The 19,511-nt window shown below is 38.8% G+C and overlaps 1 protein-coding gene across 1 annotated transcript in view; it reads left to right on the forward strand.

Moving 5' to 3' along the window:
* LOC127379521 (collagen alpha-1(XXV) chain) overlaps nt 1-19,511 on the forward strand; it is a 145,428-nt gene that overhangs the window by 119,794 nt on the left and 6,123 nt on the right. Inside the window, exons 16-37 of the mRNA XM_051429217.1 lie at nt 3,317-3,349; nt 3,566-3,601; nt 5,588-5,632; nt 7,219-7,281; nt 8,520-8,588; nt 9,335-9,379; nt 9,753-9,797; nt 10,098-10,175; nt 10,659-10,682; nt 12,041-12,085; nt 12,292-12,336; nt 12,718-12,798; nt 12,914-12,976; nt 13,121-13,171; nt 14,023-14,049; nt 14,946-15,026; nt 15,444-15,479; nt 16,031-16,084; nt 16,230-16,283; nt 16,652-16,678; nt 17,618-17,671; nt 19,180-19,266. Of these exons, the coding sequence (XP_051285177.1) occupies nt 3,317-3,349; nt 3,566-3,601; nt 5,588-5,632; nt 7,219-7,281; nt 8,520-8,588; nt 9,335-9,379; nt 9,753-9,797; nt 10,098-10,175; nt 10,659-10,682; nt 12,041-12,085; nt 12,292-12,336; nt 12,718-12,798; nt 12,914-12,976; nt 13,121-13,171; nt 14,023-14,049; nt 14,946-15,026; nt 15,444-15,479; nt 16,031-16,084; nt 16,230-16,283; nt 16,652-16,678; nt 17,618-17,671; nt 19,180-19,266 (1,143 nt within the window). The remainder of the gene's footprint in view (nt 1-3,316; nt 3,350-3,565; nt 3,602-5,587; nt 5,633-7,218; nt 7,282-8,519; nt 8,589-9,334; nt 9,380-9,752; nt 9,798-10,097; nt 10,176-10,658; nt 10,683-12,040; nt 12,086-12,291; nt 12,337-12,717; nt 12,799-12,913; nt 12,977-13,120; nt 13,172-14,022; nt 14,050-14,945; nt 15,027-15,443; nt 15,480-16,030; nt 16,085-16,229; nt 16,284-16,651; nt 16,679-17,617; nt 17,672-19,179; nt 19,267-19,511) is intronic.

Consider the following 19,511-nt stretch of genomic DNA (forward strand, 5'->3'; position numbering starts at 1 on the left):
AACTGGTTTAAAAGAGTAGATTGACATTTTGAGAAAAAAGCTTATTTGCTTTCTTGCCAAGAGTTTGCTAAGAAGATTGATGCTATCATGAGCATTACTCATAGTAATAAAGACTCTGTTGCCATTTTATGGGTGATTATGTGCCCAACTATTTCTTGGCCAGGACCAATAACTTCCTGGAGTCTCAAATGGTTGCCCGGCAATATCCAGCAGATAGTCACCAGGAAAACTGCACCAATTGTCATTTTTTAGAATTCAATTTTTGTACATGTTAAACAAATAAGCTATAATGTGTTAATTAGTAAGCTTTGGAGATGCATAAAAGTTTTCACAATTAAAGTATAATATAAACCGAGGCCCTGCATTTTTTATCTTTGTTGACCTGAGTCCTGTGGGAAACAACAATTAACATTTAATTTTAGTAAAGTGCTCACAGCTAATTTAGTTTGTGCTCACATGGTGCATATTCCTAAATAAAGTTGGGTTTAATCAAACTGCCTCAAACAACAACATATTATAATTATGCATTATATTTTCTAAGATAATCACGCATTCTGGATGTACAATCTTGTTCTGCAATGTTCCCAATAATTTTAACGACCAAAACATGTAGAGAAGTATAAATCAGCAAATGACACGTAGCTGACAAGGAAAACAGTATTGGAGTAAATGTACTTTATTACTTCCCACCACTCTTTACAGTGTACATTTATGTAAGACATTACCTGCTGTGTTGCTTTCATAAGCCATCATTAACTGTGAAGAGAAATGTTTCCAATAGCCTCTGCACGTCCATCCCTGGCCTCATTTAAAACCAATCATTACCACAGTTAAAAGCTTTAGTTCTAAACCATTTACTTCTGATGCATTCTGCCTAAGTATTTAACTAGCTGTGAAATTAACTGTGACTCTTCTTGTTGAAAAAGTCGAACCTCAGAGATAGGAAAAGGTTGAAAAAAGAATAATAAACCCAAGTAAACTCTGGAATTTGTTTTGGGAACTTCCAGACTGTGAGCGCTTGGCTCTGGCCGGTGTGGCACAGTGGTTGGTATAATTTTTGAATCCTAAGATCCGGTCCAAGCTCTTGTGAACTGGCCGCGTTTCAACTGTTGGCAGGGCTTTTTCTGCCCTGGGAGCCAATCATAATCTGTGCTGCCTCCATATATTCTAACTCTGTGACTGAGGTCGATATTCAGCTGAGGCCGCTGAATTTGGTCATCTTTACTAATGACCATAATGTGAAGTAGGAGTCATGTTTTGAGGGCTGTGGTGACATTTAATGGTTACATTTGTCACAACTCTGTCTCGGCTTCATTGCTCGCTGATTAATCCTCTCCATCTCATTCGCTCTCACTAAGCAAACAGCTGGAAAATGGCCTGATTTACTAAGTATACATTATGAGATCTCCATGCTATTATCTTTAAATGGCAATATGCAGCGACAGTTCTGGGTGCCTATAATGAAGTGGAGCTGTGGTGACAGCTCTCCGTCCTTGCTCTGCTCTGTGGTTAAATCACAGGCTGTAGCCTCACCATGGTAATTGGCCCAATTGGGACATTTCAGCACTCTGTGCCACACCTCAGCTCACCTCCCAACTCCACCACTTTTTCCATCTCATAGTACTTCATTTGGAATAGATTAAACTTGTGAAAACTCTCACTCGGTTCTTGGGCTTGGTGTCACTTGTGCTAGATCTGTCATGACAGAAAACGTCAGTGGGATTTATCAGTTCAGCAGCAGGGGCTTGAAGTGTTAATTGCTGGTATAGCATCCTCTGATACTTGTTTTCACATGGGTCACAGTGGCTTTTTGATTCCAAGTGTGTGAACTGTGCTTTAAATTCTTATTTCTCGCAATATTAGCTCCCGATGTTCTCGTTCTGCTGACAATAATATGGGAAAAACATGAATTATTCTTACCTTTAGTCCTTTGGTTGATTATGAGTTCAACAAGTTGAAATCATTGGTAGTTTCTTTTTTTTTTATATATAAGATGTAACAATTAAGCGCAGATGTGAGGCACCGTCCCTGCCAAAAAGCAACAGGTGTAAACCAGCTCTGACTTTGATGTTTGTTTTGTTGAAACAATTATTCAATCAAGACACAAAAAGTCAGATTAATTGGCCTCTGTATAAAAAAATCATTTTTTATTATAATTTTTAGGTCAACCACAACATGACATCCATGTTGTTTCTTAAGTATGTGACCAAAAACATTTTCACTCCATCTTTTAAAATCACGTTAAAGCCGTTCATTTGTCTTCTCTAATGTAATACGAGGAGCCCGTTTACACAGCCAACTGTAAAAAGTTCATCCTCTTAGATCTTCTGTACCCTCAATAAAATATATAGTAAGAAAGTACTCATATAAAAATTTGAATTACACGTTTTAAGATAGGGAGAGAGAGGCACCCTTTGGTATGCAACAAAGCCCAGCTGTAAACAGTAACACAGTTTATTGTCTGCAAAAAAAATTGCCGCAATTAAACATTGCCTTGTGTGCTATGCATCGTAATGAGTCCCATAAAAAGTTGAGGGCGAGAGGCATTCCTTCAGCAACTTCTGAGTGCAAGGCGTATGTGTACGGAAACCACAGAGTCCACACCAGAGCTAAAGACCCAGTCTCCTTCTCCCCGCTCCCTTTTTCCCACCAACCGCCCATAATTACGCTTATTGGCCCCTTGTTTTATGTATGTTTTTACTGTACAAAGCAGAAGTAATGCACTGCATAGGAAAGGACGTGGATTCTGGATGTCTGGATGACTCTTCTGGAAAAATATGATATAAGTGGCTCTGTCTCTTTATTGTTCAATACCCTACCTGAAGAGATGCAGTGAAAAAAATGGCTTAAATGGTCACCGTTAGTACAGTATATCTGTCAAGCACCATACCTCCACGGTTGTGCATTTTTTTCCATATAGTGTTAGATTTCATGTCATCACCAGTATGCAGCTGCACTCTGACAGTGTGAAAACAATGAAATGGTCCCCAGCACTGTGGTTATATAAAACAAAATGCTGCTCAAACTTTAGTGAGAAGGTACATTCAATCTCAGCACAGTTTAGAATAGCAGACAATCTTCTTTCTAATTGGATTTTCACCCAATTCTGTCCATCAGAAGTTGTGTTCTGTTTTGTTCTGCATTGTTTAGTAAAAATAGGCTTCTTTTGTCACTGTAATTGTCGTGTCTGTTCCTGTTGTGACGTGACAGAAAAGCCCCCATCAAGTCTCGTAATTACCTCTGTCACTTTTTGGAAAGTTTTCCATGTTGTACCTCTCCAACATTTGTTGTGGTTTTGTTTTTACCTTTTTCTTAGGGAGATGCAGGCTCCTCTGCAGCAGGCATCAAGGTAAGAGCTAAGCTAATGCTAAAATGCTGGATCCTCTTTGGGAGTCTGTTGCAGTGGTGATATATGTGTCACTAAATTACAAAGGTTTTCACCACACAAACTAACTTGTTGTTACATAGCGAGAAGCTGTTATTTAATATTTATTTATCTTATGACAACAATTCTTATAACAAGAAGCTTCCAGGTGTAACTGTTAAGCAAGCTGCTATATTACAGGGTGAACCTGGAGAGCCTGGACGAAGTGGACTAAAGGTAATAACTGCACTTTGCTACACATTTCTCTTCCATACACAGTAGATAGTAGTACTACATAAACAGAGATAGGTGTAGCAGTGACAGTAGAACAGTGTTGATCATATGGCCCAACTACAGCTACATTTAGTTGGATATATGATGTTTGTTAATGTTAATAATGATTTCAGTATTGATAAGTGACTATGAGAGTAACACATTGGACTGGCTGAACATATTGCTTTATTTTTCATCATCATGAATACCCACATCTAAGCTCTGGTCTGTTGTGCAAGATAGAAAAGTCTGTATGAGAGCATTCCTAACTCAGCTGAACCTCACTGTTTAAAGTGTAATAAGGATGGTTGTACATGGAGGAGGGGGCTCACCGAACAGAACCTGACACGTGACACTGCTCCAACTCATTTTTCATTTACTTTGGCTTGATACTTGTTTTGAGCCAGTGTAAGGTCCCAGGTATCTTATGAACACCCCTGGATATATTAAATCTTTTGGATTTTTTTTTTTTTCATTTTATTGTTACCTCTACTTGTCAGAGTTTAAAACCAGCAGGTCATCCCATTACTTTGCTTTGCATCAGTCCAACTAGACAAGTTTGTGTTGTTTGAGAAATGTTTCTTGGTACTGTGTGACCTCTCTCTCCCAGCCAGATTTTATTCTAGTGTTTGACACACTTTCCAAGCCAACAAAGGAAACGTAATAATATTGCTAAAGAAACAGTTGCTAATTAGAAACTAATAAAACAAGCATGTGGCAGAAGAGGAGCTATTTTCCTGCAAAATAAAAACCATTACTTGTCCCTTTACCAGACTGCTGCCGAGATTGCACCAGTGCTCCATCTAATTACACTTTTTAATCCCAAGTGCTGCACCCCATTAATTTCAACTCTCTGTTCCCTTTGTGGACAAACTGATTCCAGACCGACAGACAGAAGGGCTTTAAGCAAATGTCTTTTTTTTCTTTTTTTTCCCTGCTCTCACTGCAAAGAAAACACTTGTGGCCTAACACGTTTTTTGACTGCTTTATCTTATCTCTCATTTTACAGCCATTCTGCTTATGCTGACACACTTACACGTCGTATTTCTCATCGAAATGCTGATCGCGAGATTGAGTCGTTGCTCTCAATTAAATGTTACCATTGGATGGAAATCCAATGTTGGTGAAGTAGTAGTCCACAAGAAAGACTTTTATTCATTAGTTTTACAATGCTTTCATTAGCCACAATGGAAATTTACAGCCCTCTCCCTGATCCCCCGAGTGCCATTACAGTTGATCATTCTCATGCGGTGCTAATCATTTCTTTTCATATGCCATAAATACAATGGTCTTAATAGAGCGTTAAATTATCCAGAGTCAGAAATTTTGTTTGCAAAGTCTTGCAGAGGCGTCACAAGGGACTCGACCTCTGATTTTTCCACCGTTGAATCAAATGGCTGCGCGTTACTCAAACTTGCATGTAATGGGAGTCTGGAGTTCTCAACTTGACAATGACCCGACCTTGGTAACGGAGAAATAGGCCAGCTCTCGACTTCCAGCACTGCCAAACTCTAACGACCTTGACGCCACGGCAGCTCTCTCGAACAGCTTTTGCAACTTTAATCCAAAGTATCTGACAGTTTTTCCTTCCAGAAACCAGAACTTTTCACACCTGCCCAAACCAATAAAATCATAAAAAATAAAACTCTGTTGCACTCTGTGAAGGGTTGAGTGTTATAACAAGCACTAATCACGCTGTCAAGCCATGGCTGCATGAGTTGGTTTGAAAGTGCATGTGCAGTACCTTCTGCTAGTGCTTACCGCAAGCAAATGACAGTCAACATACACTTAAGGACAGCAGGCCACTTTTCAGAATTACAGTTTGATAGCCAGAGAAAACACAAATAGGAAATAAAGTGTAGAGCTAATAGAACCCCAAAGTGCCTACGAATGAGGCTTGACTCAGCTTAGCTTGGCTTGGCTGTAACATGTCACACTCTTCCTGTGTAGGGAGAGCCAGGACTTCCAGGGCTGCCTGGACTCCCAGGGATAAAGGTAAATGATTCGCTGTTTTTGTCCCCAGTCATTCCCCCCGGTGTTGTCCCTGTCCATCCCCTTCAGCCCGTCTGTAGCAAGAGTTCAGAGCAATACTGACCCATCGTCATGCCTCGTGTGACGCTTTGAGCTCTCACAATCTTGCTCTCTGCTGTGTGGGACTTCCATCTGCTTGAGTGGCAGAGGCACAGTTATACCTGCACAATGAAAAGTATGGAGATCAGGCAAACTGACAAGACCAAATAGTCGATGCTTTTGATCTGAACATGCCAGAAGTCAGCACGAAAACTGTCTCATTAAGGTTTGTGAATAGTGTAGAGGTCTATGAATTAATGATTGGAACGCTACATCCCTGGCAACAACTTCAGTCTGCTTCCTGGACGTGGCATCAAGAGACTCAGTGCAAAATGTGTCAAAACTACTGCTTGTTAAGGAGAGGAAGTTTGATTTCTATTTGATTATTTTGAGTTTTTTTAACTAGGCTTTCATTATTTTAACCAAGCTGCTTGCTTTATTATTTTTTTTTACTGTATCATAAAAAGACAAACAGCAGATGGTGAACTTAATGCACAAAAAGCTCATAATGATTCACTGCCATCTTATGCTTGAAGAATAACAACCACCTCAATGTATCTCAGGATCATTAGCTTGAAATATAACATGTGAATGCAAGGAATGCTCACGCGGGCATGATGAGATGATGCTTGTTTCTGCTTTGGTTTTTGTTTTTCTCCCTTTGTGTGCTTGTAATGTGCTGGCCTTGTAAAAAGCCCTTTCATTTTACATTTTATATACTCCTGTTTTTACTTAAGAGGCCTGAATGCTTGATGGATTCTAACAATATTTTGCGAACGTAGCACTCGCGGGCTCTGAGCTCAGCTTGCACTTTGTTCTGCTCTACATTCTTGCTGTTTATCCAATCAAAGTTTGAGTGTCCATTACCTCTCCAAAGGCTTCCACAGAGCCTAAACTACTATAGGTGGGAAGTCTGGTTGCAGATGGTGAAGAAATATATTCCAATTAAGTTATTTCACAATCAAATTTAATGTAAATCAAATCAAGCTTCACACCTCATACTGGAAGCTCACTCCTAATACGTAATAAGTGCAAATGCAAAAAAAAATGTTAAAGCTTCTTCATAAGTGGCAGAGAACCTGGTTTTTGCACACACTTACTCAGAACACTTCTGTGTGCCCTGATGAGTTTCTAACAAGGTCAGTCATAACGTATATTAAGGCTCATAAGAGGGAGTCATTAATGGATGTGAAACCAGGGGATAAATTAACAAGCCATAATTTATAACCGTGTGTCTGTGTGTGTGTGTGTGTGTGTGTGTGTGTGTGTGTGTGTGTGTGTGTGTGTGTGTGTGTGTGTGTGTGTCTGTGATTTATGCACGTCCCTGAGTGTGTGTGTGTTTGTGTGCGTGTGAAAAGTGCGCGAGCAGTAAGTGCATGCCTGTCGTTTTGAATATGTTTGGCCATGCATCTTGTGTACATGTTTAGCGCTCATTAGCTGCGGGGTGGAGGTAGTGCTTCACCAGAAATGCACTGTGGAAAAATTAGTAATATTTGCTGATTATTTTTCAGGGTGAGCCTGGATTCCTCGGTCCCCAGGGAGAACCAGGGCTTCCAGGACTCCCAGGAACTAAGGTGGGTTGACTTGAGCTTTCCACAGCAGTCTTGTTTGTCACAATATGAGAGGTATTTTCTGCTCAGTGACACATATTTCACGTCAATGACGATGAGTTGCGACAGCTTTGACAGATTTTTATCACATCCTGTTATAGTAATCATTGAATTCAGTAATTCCTCTGGGTTTATAGTCTCGTTATGCATTATTATCACTTTACCAAGGTGATTAAGCCTCTGTTTCTTCGAAATGTCACTTGGAAGTGGTCAGAATGAGCTAATCCTCGCCGCTCCCTTTGAGTCGTGACATTATCACACCATGGAACCAGCAGTGATAATCCAGACACACTAGAATTAATGTTCGCATTGTCCTTTTGCATCAGGCTGTTTGCAGTGCATTGATAATCAGGATATATTACTCTCGCATTGTGCTCTGGTATACTTCCTTTGCTTAATCCAATGTCAGGGTATAGCAGAAAAGGAGGAGAATTGCAGCAAGTTGTTTATCTGATTCTTTTTCCTTGTGTTCAGTGATCTGCTCACAGGTTTGAGACAACTGGCGGTTTAACCGGATTTTTCAGGGCATACTGCTCAAGTATTTTTAAAACACCTCTCAAACAAAGACTCTGTAGGTTTATTTTCAAGTCTGTCTCCATTAACTTATCATCAGTAAGCGGTTATTTGAAGAAAAACCAAAGCCTAATTGACTTAACGCTGCTGAATAAATGGTTGTGTCTCTCTTGGTTTTAAGTATCAGTAATAAGTAATAGAGAGAGTAATACCACACCCCCCTCTATTGGCTTTCTTAAGTCACTTCAGAAAATACCCACTACCATACAACAAAGGATTTACATTTGTCTTTAAATATTCATCTTAAGGACAAAGAAGGCTGGATGCAGAAGCATCTTTTGGGCTTCTCTTAAAAATAACATTTCGACCTTGTAGAGGGTCACAATCTACCATGAAAGCAGATTGTGCTGACTCAGCATAAACATTTACCATCGGTCTGTTGAGCAAGCAACCTCACGAGAAGGGCGGGGGACTCTTATAGTAGATTCCTCAGTCATGTCAGCATGACATTAAGGAAACTGACGTTCATGCCTGATGTTCAGAAGATATGTCACAGCTCTTCCGCTGACAATAAAAAGTTAGAAACTGAGCCGTGTTCAGCAGTTCTGTGTGACATTTATTAAACACAGGTTGCAGAACAGCAGTAACTTACCTTTGTTGTTGAGCTGTTCGTTCTTTTGTCTGTATAGGGTGAGAGAGGTGACCACGGACCACCAGGAAAGGGCGAAAGAGGAGAAATTGGACCCCTTGGACCAAAGGTCAGTTATTTAAGTGCATGTTTGCACAGATAAATGGCATGAATTAGACAAACTGGATCATTCAGTAGTATATCTGTGAGTTACTACTTCTTCAAACTGTCTTTTCACCCATGTAATTCATAGATTTTTGCTGCCATCTAGAGCCTCGCTAATTTAATTACGCACAATAAAATTCCCAGAGTTTAAAAAAAGAAAAAGTGCATTCCCAAAGTTCATTGAATTCATATTCAATGATAGCTGGCTTAACCATTATAGCTTTGTAATAAGTGCAAGGCTTTCCCTGGAGTCTGCATAACGTAAACTAAATATAAATGAGTTTACCATTGTTTATGTCTGGCACTGACCCAGCAGGTAGCTTAAGCTCCAGTCTAAACTTAGATGACCCACAGATCTGTTTCACATCCCATTAGAAACCCCAAAGTGAAACCCATCAATGCCAGAGTTCAAATAAACACTTTCCCCTGTGCGTGGCAGTTATGGCATATTAAAAGCTGGTTATTTAAGTGGACTTGCTCTCCCGGGAGAAGTACGGAAGGTTGATAATATTTCCTTTGTGAAATATGCATTTTAAATGCATTGAATATTTTATGATGAATTTGGATTGAATCCATAAAGAGAGTTTGTTTTATTATTTTAAATGTCATGTTTATATCGTAGGTACTTAGCTTTTATTTTTTTTATAATGTCCCTCATATCATGACTCTTTTCCTCATCTGTTTTTTTTTTTTCTTTTTAACTCATGGCAGGGTTCCCAAGGAGAGTCTGGTACACCTGGTACTAAAGGGTCAAAGGTGAGCGTGGCTGCTATGTTTTCTTAAAGTTTGGTAAACACAGCGTCTTAATTAGTTTATCCTCTAATTATATTCTGCAGGTGATCCAGATCTTAGATTAGATTCACTGTTTTCTTAGACACTACTGTTGTACTTGTGGAAATGTCTTACATTAAGCACATTACAGTTTGTCAGAAAATGTTGTTGTAAAATAACACTTAATAATAAAAAGTCACATACACTAGTAGTATGTGTTATACTATGTTTTCATACAAAATACAAGAACTAGGACTAGGACTTCTTTCACCATAATAGCGATGTATATTTGATACAGTCCATATTCCATCATTTTTAGGCAAGTCTTTGATCATTTTTGTTTGTCTTCTCACATTAGGGGGAGACTGGAGATAAAGGAGACTTGGGATCTATTGGCCCAAGGGTAAGAAAGTACATTAAAGAAGATAAATGCCTCTGTTCTCCCCCATTTCCAATCATGCCATGATGCTGCACACTGAAACCTTCAAAACTTTAATTTCCTTTGACATGCTACACTGCACACTTACTGTTAGTGAAACCACACATAGATTACCACCAGGGGGCAGCAGTCAGACCATAGCAGTTTTTGGAAAAGAGGCACACTGATATTACTCTTACATATTACTCTGATGGTTTGTATAAATCAGGTGTGCAGTATGAAAGAACGTTTTTAAATGTGTTTCTGAATGTCGATCATGCGCAGGGCCCTCCTGGACAGAAAGGAGACCAAGGAGCCACTGAAATCATCGACTACAATGGAAACATCCAGGAGGCTCTACAGGTCAGACAAGTCATAACTTAACTCATATTCTTGTTGTATTCTTACACAACTCTTCTTCTTGTTGCTTCAAAAAGACCTGCATCTGCAAGATAAGATGGCACAGTGAAACACATCACTTTGGTTACTTATAAATACATAATCAGTAATTGGATTAATTTTATTTGCTACGTCGTTGTCACAATACGAAAAGGTTTTTTCACAAGATTTGTATCACGTTGCAAATTGCACATGCAACCTCTGTTTCTGCTGAGTTACAGTCGTAAATGAAAGTGTATTCCTTAAGTTAGTGCAATGCCTTCAAATTTAACAATCTTTTCAGGGTATGTCCTCTACAGATAATAAAGGCTAACATCTGTTCTTTAACATATAACTAATTTTGAGGGTGTATCTGTACAGAAATGTGCTGACACAAAAGGTTTCTTTCCTGTATGACCTCTGCAATCTTATCTCTTCTCCACTTTCCACTCCTTTGGCCTACTGCAGAAGATTACCACTATTACAGTAACGGTAATTAGGCTCTGTGTATTCTGTGCATTGTGTCATCTCCACAAGTAATTCATCTTTGTCCTCGCATGGGCCCAACCCAGTTCCCACCTTGGTTTGCACTGCTTTGTTGTATTTGTCGCTCCCTCACCCAGCAACATGTTTGTTTTAACAGCGAATGAATCAGTACTCAGTGCTACATATATGCTTCTCTGTGATCAGTGCTATGAGCTGCCTGAGTTGCTGGTTATCTATCTGAATGTCAGTAAAGCATCCTCTTAAAATAACCTCACTTCAGTCCATTTTTGGTCAAAATCATCATCAAAGTACATAGAACAATCATGATTATAGTTGAGGCTAGATTGCCAAGCAGGCAAAGCGAGCAATGGCTCCAGAACTCCAAGGCCATGGTTTGTGTTAACTGAATTGAAACTGCATCAAATTTAATATTGGCTTATATGATAAGAGCTTAAAATGTGCTTCAGACCTTGTCTTAAAGAGGGTCTGTGTTCGAAGTTGTAGTTTTAAGACCCTCATTGTTTCAGTATTTTACTTATATAATGCATATTTCAAAATCGTTGGGTTCAATTAATTGTAATCAAGTTTCCACACAGCAAATCTGGAGCCAGGTAGTATTCCATGATAGGTGATAATGATACTGATCACAGATTTTCCAGCCAAGTATTAAATGTAACTATATAATCTAAGTATGTAAATTTTTTTTTTTTCTATTCAAATATTGAAATAAAAATGAATCACACTTGACTGAGTTTTGGAAAACACAGTGGAGACTCTGTGAAATGTATTATGTTGGTAAGCCTTGAAGGGATTTAGCGTGTTTAGCATCACACATGAAACTGAAATCCTCTTCTTCATCTTTGTTACTAAAACTCAGCTTTATCTGGGTTATGTTTGATAGCCTTGCAGGAAATTTGCATGTTTATCACACATTCTCACATAATTGTAGTGTTTAATTCTAAGTATATAAGCTATGTGAGCTAAGTACATCATTTATTGTCCATTTTAAAAGAAATGCACACATTTGAAATAATAGAAATTGTTCAAATTGGGAAGAGAATTAGCATGTTTAGTGTCACTTATACTGAACTTACTTTTGAATCTCTCTTTTATTTATGATAATTATTTATCCATATTTTCTAGCTAACATAATTTTGACTTTAGCATGTGTCTTTCAGTTGAGCATCATAGTTCATAACTGATTGCTAACATTTTTTGTGCTGTTTGCAAGTCATTTCATTGTGATGATCAGCTCCATTAATTATGAAATGTATATTGAATTGATCAAACCCAATAAAAAGTATATATCCTCAGTAAAGTAGGAGTGTAATCAAATCTACTCCTGTGTCTGTCTTTGTGTTCAGGGTCCTCCTGGACCTACTGGGCCAATGGGACCGCAAGGTTTAAAGGTAAACTCTATTTTCTACACTTTTTTCCATCCCATCTACAATATTGAGTGTTTCCTTACATGTGCACATCTCATGTTAACTGTAACCTCTTTCTTATATCTAAAAAAATCATCATATACTACTGTCCCATAGCAAAATAAAACCGGAAACACCTGTAGTTTTATTATGCATGTAAAATTTTGGCATGTCTTTTCTTCCTCTCCAAGGGGGACCGTGGTTTGCCTGGTCTTCCTGGACTCGATGGTGAAAGAGTGAGTTCATGATATATATTTATGTATAGATCAGCTAAATTTTGATCTAGTTTATCTAGAAGAAATACCTTTAGTCCAAGGTCCAGTGTGTAACATTTAGGAGGATCTATTGGCAAGAATAGAAGATATAAATATACATAAACAATCCATAACTAGGTTTTCACACGTTTCACGACCACTATAGTTTCTCCTTCTCCTTTAGAAAGGGGGGATGAAAAAAGGGAGTTGTGATCTGCAACTACCCTGCTAGAAGCCAATAAATCAAACTCAGTGGTCCTTTTAAATCACTTTATATTGATGAGGCTATTAACTCAGGATTACTCTATAAATATCCCCAGAGTGCATAGTTAAATATGGGTACATTTTGCCCTCCCCTCTCAGGGCTACAAAGGTTCCAAAGGAGACATGGGAATGCCCGGTGCTTCAGGGGAGAAAGGAACAACTGGTTTACCTGGGCTACCTGTAAGTCTACAATTTTCTAAGAAGCCTCTGTAAAATCTTCATTTATGGTCACAAACTCTTTAACCATCTTATCAAACAGAATCTAAACATGTCTTATAAATTGTTTGCTCCTTAGGGTGTCAATGGGATGAAAGGGGACAAGGGAGATTCAGGTCTACCTGGTCCTCAAGGTCCATCAGTAAGTCACATTCAACATTTATTGTGACTTGCCATAAACATACTCAAAGTTGTTGTTCATTGCAAACGTTCATGCTGTTGATGCAGTCAAAGTATAATCACCATTATTTAGTAATAATAAAATATATATGTTTAATATTTCCAGATCAGCGGTACTCCAGGACCACCAGGGCCACATGGACCCCCAGGACCCATGGTAAGTGTCTCTAAAAAGCCTCATCAGTGGACAATATGCTATACTTATGGTAGAACATCCCACAACTTAATTAATCACATAATATGAATCTGCAAATATACATTTTATACACATCATTCATGACCATACTCACAGAATATTGACTCTAAATAACTGATTGTAATGTAATGAGCAGCTTTACAATGTGTCAAAGGTGTTTCAATTCTTTATGTTGCTGGAGTGAAAAGATTGTGATTACAGATGAATTAATCATAGTAACCATACAAAACATATACACTATGGTTCATGTTCCAACAAGTCCATGCCTTTACGTGCTCACCTCAAACAACTTCTAACTTTTAACGTCTTAGCTTAAAGCTTTAAAGGCTAGAAGACAACAAACGGGTGCCGTCAGTTTCTGATTGCATCTTTCAGCACAATATTTGCTCCCCAGTATACCAGTTTGTCCTCTGTGTCATTCCACAGCAGCTTTTGTTTGTATAGAATCACCTAGGAAAAACGAAAAAGAAAACACAGGGCTGAGTACTTGGCAATACTTGCTGAAGTCGTTCTCCAATCCCATCCTCACATCTTCAACAGCAACTTATTTCCTGTGATTTGGACTAAATGGAAAAGGACAGATTAGATTAAAAAAAACATTGTTTAGTTGTATAAAACAAGAAATTCAATTCAATTCAATTCAATTTGTATAGCGCCAATTCATAACAGAAGTTATCTCAGGGCACTTTTCAAATAGAGCAGGTCTAGACCGAACTCTTTAAAACATTATTTACAAATAAATAAAGAAATAAAGATAGTTGATTATGAGTCCAGCCACAAACTAATGTTTTGGGATGTTTTCATGTTTTCAGGGCCCCCACGGTTTCCCTGGACCAAAGGTAAAGTACAGCCTCTTCACATATATGATAATGCACGTTCAGTCACTATGACTGTAATTAAACCAAGATGAGCGATTTTTAGTCCTTCTAAAAACACATTATAATTTGTAAAAGTTGCTGTATAAACAGTTGAAATCTTCCTATTAAATATTTGTTTGTTTGTGCATCCTCAGATACCTCAGTTAAATCCAAAGGCAGGCCAAGTTTATGTATATCAAGGGTCAAGGGAAATGTATAGGAGGTACAATTAAATGAAAGTTTGCAGTCCCATTATGCGACACACAAAAGATGATTACATTTCTAGTAGGATAACATAAAATAAACAGTTATTCACAGAACTTTTTTGTGGGGGGGGGTTTATGGGACACCATTCAGGACAAGGCAGTTCAAATGCATTATTATATGTGTTTCATATACAAGTAATATGATTTTAAAATCCACCCTTTGACACACAAAAGTGAAACATTTATTAATCATAGAAAAGAACAAGCTCTAGATGAGTGTGTCATAAACATGCCACTTACAGTATTAGATTGTATGTTCTGTCACTGATGCATCTTCACAATTTCTTGTAGAAACTGGTAGCATTATAGTAATCCCATTACTGTAGCAAATGTTTTATTTTTTCCATTGGAAAAAACTGCTGTGCTGTTTAACAACCTACATGAGCTGAGGAATAAGGAGGGAGGGTCCAGACACAGTGGATATTAGTCTTTTTTACTGGTGACACAGAAGATGGCAATTTCAGGACTGCAAAGATGTACAACGATGTATATTACAATACTGTAAAGCAAGATGAACCACAGGAACGAGCATCGATGAAATAAAAGAGTCACAGGTGCAATTGCAGGTACAGAAACTGTATCATGCTCACCTACTTCCCTTGTTTTTTATAGGGAGAACCTGGTCTGCATGGTGTGAAGGGTATGCGAGGGGAACCAGGACACAAAGGGGACCGCGGACCACTGGGGCTCCCCGTGAGTACAGCCGTGCACCATGGGATATTTCCAACTGCAAAGCCCTTTCCTTTATTTCCTCAGACATCTATAGAAATCTCTCATTTCTATTTTAGCCATGTTCGATTTCCTGTTGTGCATTAGTGCACACGTTTGAGTGTGTGTTTGTGTGTTTGTGTGTTTGTGTGTGTGTGTGTGTGTGTGTGTGTGTGTGTGTGTGTGTGTGTGTGTGTGTGTGTGTGTGTCTCTCTCTATATGGTCTTCTCCATTTTCTGTCCCCATTTTCATTTGCCTGGGCTGACTATTTTTGTGACCTCCCTGTAACACACAGTGTAATTTAGTTGTTGTAAACCCTGCCATCAACCTGTCCTAATAACAGTGTTCATCTGGTACTAATCCCGCCTTGTTCATGTCACTCATACCTCCATAACCACACAGGGAGCCTCCGGCTTGGACGGCAAGCCCGGAATTAGGGTGAGTGTCATGTGACCAAGAGGCTTCACCACCCAAACTTCTGCCTACTTTTTTTCCCTCTCACCCTCCATACAGTCCCCCTTTTCCTCAACTTCTGTAACACCATCAGCCGATTATATTGTATTTCATTGTGACCGAAAAGGAAGTTTTAGAAGCTTTTGTTGGATGTTTACGTCTTAGTTAGGTGTCATGACTTTAATTAAGCCACACTGAGTTTAGTTCTGAGGATAGCGACCATACAGAAAGCTGTTACGTCAGGCATTTCAAGGCTCTCGTTTTGTCCCGTGTTGCATTAACTCAGCATTAACACACACTCATACATTAACTGTGTCAGCAGTGTCATAAATGTCCTCTGTGGCCAATGCACGTGTACTAGCAGCAGTTCTGTGTGCTGGTTGTAGGTCAAACCAGATGGGAATATTGTACAAATGTGGATGCTAAAAATGAGTTTTGCTTTCCATCTGTTATTTGTTTGAAAAATGTACTTTATTTTGAAATACCTGCTGTAGTCCAATGACGTAAACTCACCATGATCACGCTGCTGTTTGCAGGGTACGGATGGGCCTCCGGGTCTAGCTGGTCCAGCTGGGCCGAAGGGTGACATAGTAAGACATTAAATTATGACCTTATACCTAACTGATGATACAATACATTTGAACTTTAATTTTAGGTGTTTTAGTGCTGGCTCATTGAAAAGTGACTGTGTACTTTACAATTCATGTAACTGCAACACTGATTCTTCTGTATTAGGGTGAGAAAGGAGCACAGGGCGAGCCTGGACCAAGGGGACCTTATGGACTGCCTGTAAGTATGATGAGGATATATACTATCTTTATTCAACCTCACTATTGGACCAATGAAGCAAATGACTAACATTGAGTCCTCAGCTCTCGCTAATTGGGTTAAAAGCTGAAATTCCTATTGGTTGGAGTGGGTTTGACCAGTGCTTACAACTGATCTGGGTGACAATGACACATATATTGTAGAGAAACAGACACTTAAAATGTGATGTTTCATATCATGTTAAACAACAACAGCTGCTTACATTTCTCCACATTTATTGAACCAGGCATGATCTGTATATTTGTGCAGGCTTTCACTGAGAGAGTTAGATGCATGTAAACGTCACCGTTCGTGAAAATTATGATGCAACTCTTGTTCTTTATTTGCAGGGAGCTGCTGGAACACCAGGCTTGGATGTAAGTCTCTGAAAGTTTTCTCAGATTTCTCTTTCTCAGCGTTAGGATGTGATACCGAATCAAATGGCAGCTTCCACTATACTGCAGGGGTACTTGGCTAAAAAGCTTTTAAATATAGAAGCAATGGACCAACTCTCTAGAATCAACTGCTTTGACATATATGAAAAAATGCATTTTATTGTAAAAAACAAACTTAGCAAGTTGTGACATAAACATGAGGAGGGAAATTCAGTAAGTATTAATTATTTAGCACCAGGTGTGGAGCACTGTTTCATAGAGAACATGCACAACTCACTGTTTGCAACAGCTCAATTCATCATTTTACATAAACCCCATCCCACAAGTATCACATATATTCCCAAAAGTCCCATTATGTGAAAGAGCCCTATCCCATAAGTCATCAAATACGCACCAAGAGGTGAAGGTAACCTAGGAATACACTCTGTAGAGCTGAAGTTGGCATGATTTTTATTTCTACAATCCAACTGATTCAGTGTGAGTACAGATAGGAGTTTACTTTGTGTATATTATGTGGTGCTAACTAACTAATCAGTGATGGTGGAATAGTGGACTTAAAGACCTTCGATTTTAATATGTTATTGCAATTGATTCTGAAGAATTACAGCTTTTTCCATTTTTTATGACATTTCTCTATATTTAAAAGCCAGCTACATATTGGTTAAATAGAGAATGTATAAACTCTAAATACAGCAGCAGTAAGATTTTCTTTTAGACTAAATTTCCTCTTGTTGCACATCCCTCCACCTTCTCTTGGTCTCTCATTTATTTTACTTTTCACCCTCTCTCAGCTTCTTTTCTTTTTGCTTTTTTTTTTTTAGCTTTTTAGCTTGACCCTGATGTGTTATCTTCAGCCTCGTCAGGACAAGTCTCTTGTCTTTGCACAGTAAAGAGTAATTCAGTGGAGTTGTACTTTTACAGGGGTTGCCAGGCTTAAGGGGAGAGAAAGGCGACGTTGGGGAAAGAGGAGAAAAGGTAGATGTAGAGAGGATATTATGGCTTGTCAACCCCTTAACATTACAGAGGACTGATGTCAATGGACAGTGAAAGGAAATATACTGTAGAGGTATTTTGTATGATAAGTTTAATTTCTTCCTCATTTTAAATTCACTGAGACTCTGACATAGATTATGTGGTTGTTGGGCGGAATAGCGTGGTTGGAAGGAATATATGCTTCTTAATGAATTTCTTATATTGTACTATTTATATTATACATAACATGCTAATTTAATGGTTTTTTTTGGTAGCATTTCTACTTTCTTGAGAGATTAATTCAACCAGAAGTTTAACTAAATAATTGGATAACAACTCTGTACAAAGTAAAGTTTCCTTTGCATAAAATATCATCTTCCCAATTCAGCTTTTGTTCTCCACTTTTGAATGTATGCCATCTCATTTCTCAAAATCACAAGTCAAATCTCATTCTGAGGCATCAAAGAAAAGTGATCTGACCGAACAAGTCCATTGACAACAGGCTCTTTAAATTCATGTTTGTTTTATTTCTGTTGTTTCCATGCATGGACATACACAAAAACATTTCACTTCCACGAGTTCTTGAGCTTGTTGATAACTCACCCTTGCTTGTGTATACAGTAGTTTATCTCTCTTTCAGTGCTAATCTGTATGTTTCCACACTTACTTACATGTATAATGTGTTTCTTAGATGTTTCATGTCTTTGAGAAACTGTATCCCATTCCTTGGTGCATGAGGATAAACTTACTTCAGACAAATCCTCTGAGAATCTCTGTATTTCGAATACAGAATAGATCTTAGCGGTGCTTCTCTTCCAGGTATTTAGCAACAGCTGTCAACACTGAAAGATTATGGATGACAGAATTTGAATGATGATCAAAGAAAATGCTTAAACAGGCACTAGAATGGCACCTTTAACTACAAGTACGAGTGAGGTTTTGAAACACAATGCATGCACACAATACAATATGCCACAAATACCTGCAAATTCACACCATTTAAAGTACAATTACAATTGCACATTTTATCTCATGAGGGGCTAGGAATGTACCTGTGACATTACATTTGTGAACAAAGAAGGTACCTCCGACATTTATTTATTGTGTATTTTGTCATGCATGCACTGAGTGAGATAAGACTAACCCAAATATGAAGGGATACAGTTTGAACGTTTTCAGTGTGTCGTAGATTTAATTCTGTCCTTCTGGAGGTTTTTTCCCTGCTACTCTTTCTCATCCTTCGTGCCCTTGACACCCCTTTTGGCGATCAGCTCTGTTTTTTACTCCTCCTCCTACTGTATTATTCCCCCTTTTTGTCCTCCTCCTGTCCTGAGGAATGTTTTTAGAATACCCAATACTGTCTGATATCCCCCTCCTATCTAACATTGACCATGTGTCTTTCTCCTTTGTGGGCCATAGCCTCCGCTTTTTAATCATTCCCTCCCAATAGCAGTGCTGTCCCAAATGTTCAAAAAAATGATGTTAACTTGACCAAATCGTTGTATCCACAGGGGGAGAAGGGAAAGAAGGGCAAAAAAGGGCCTAAGGGCGAGAAAGGAGAACAGGGTGCCCCTGGATTAGATGCACCCTGCCCATTGGTATGTCCCAACTGTGAGCTGGAAATCGCCTCCCAGCCTTGTAGAGCAGTCGTCCCCAAACAAGGATGAGCTCCCTGTGGCTGAACAGATACCCAGCTTCCACCAGACCATAGAATGGTCCTGAAACCCAGGAATCTATCCTGTAACTCTGCAATTCGGACACAAAAATAAACCATTAAATGCTGAAAAACATATCATTTTGGCTGGATTGTGGTATCAGCACGCTCACAGGGCAGCTCCTCCCT

Source organism: Dicentrarchus labrax, unplaced genomic scaffold, assembly GCF_905237075.1.
Source record: "Dicentrarchus labrax unplaced genomic scaffold, dlabrax2021, whole genome shotgun sequence".
Taxonomy (NCBI): domain Eukaryota; kingdom Metazoa; phylum Chordata; class Actinopteri; family Moronidae; genus Dicentrarchus; species Dicentrarchus labrax.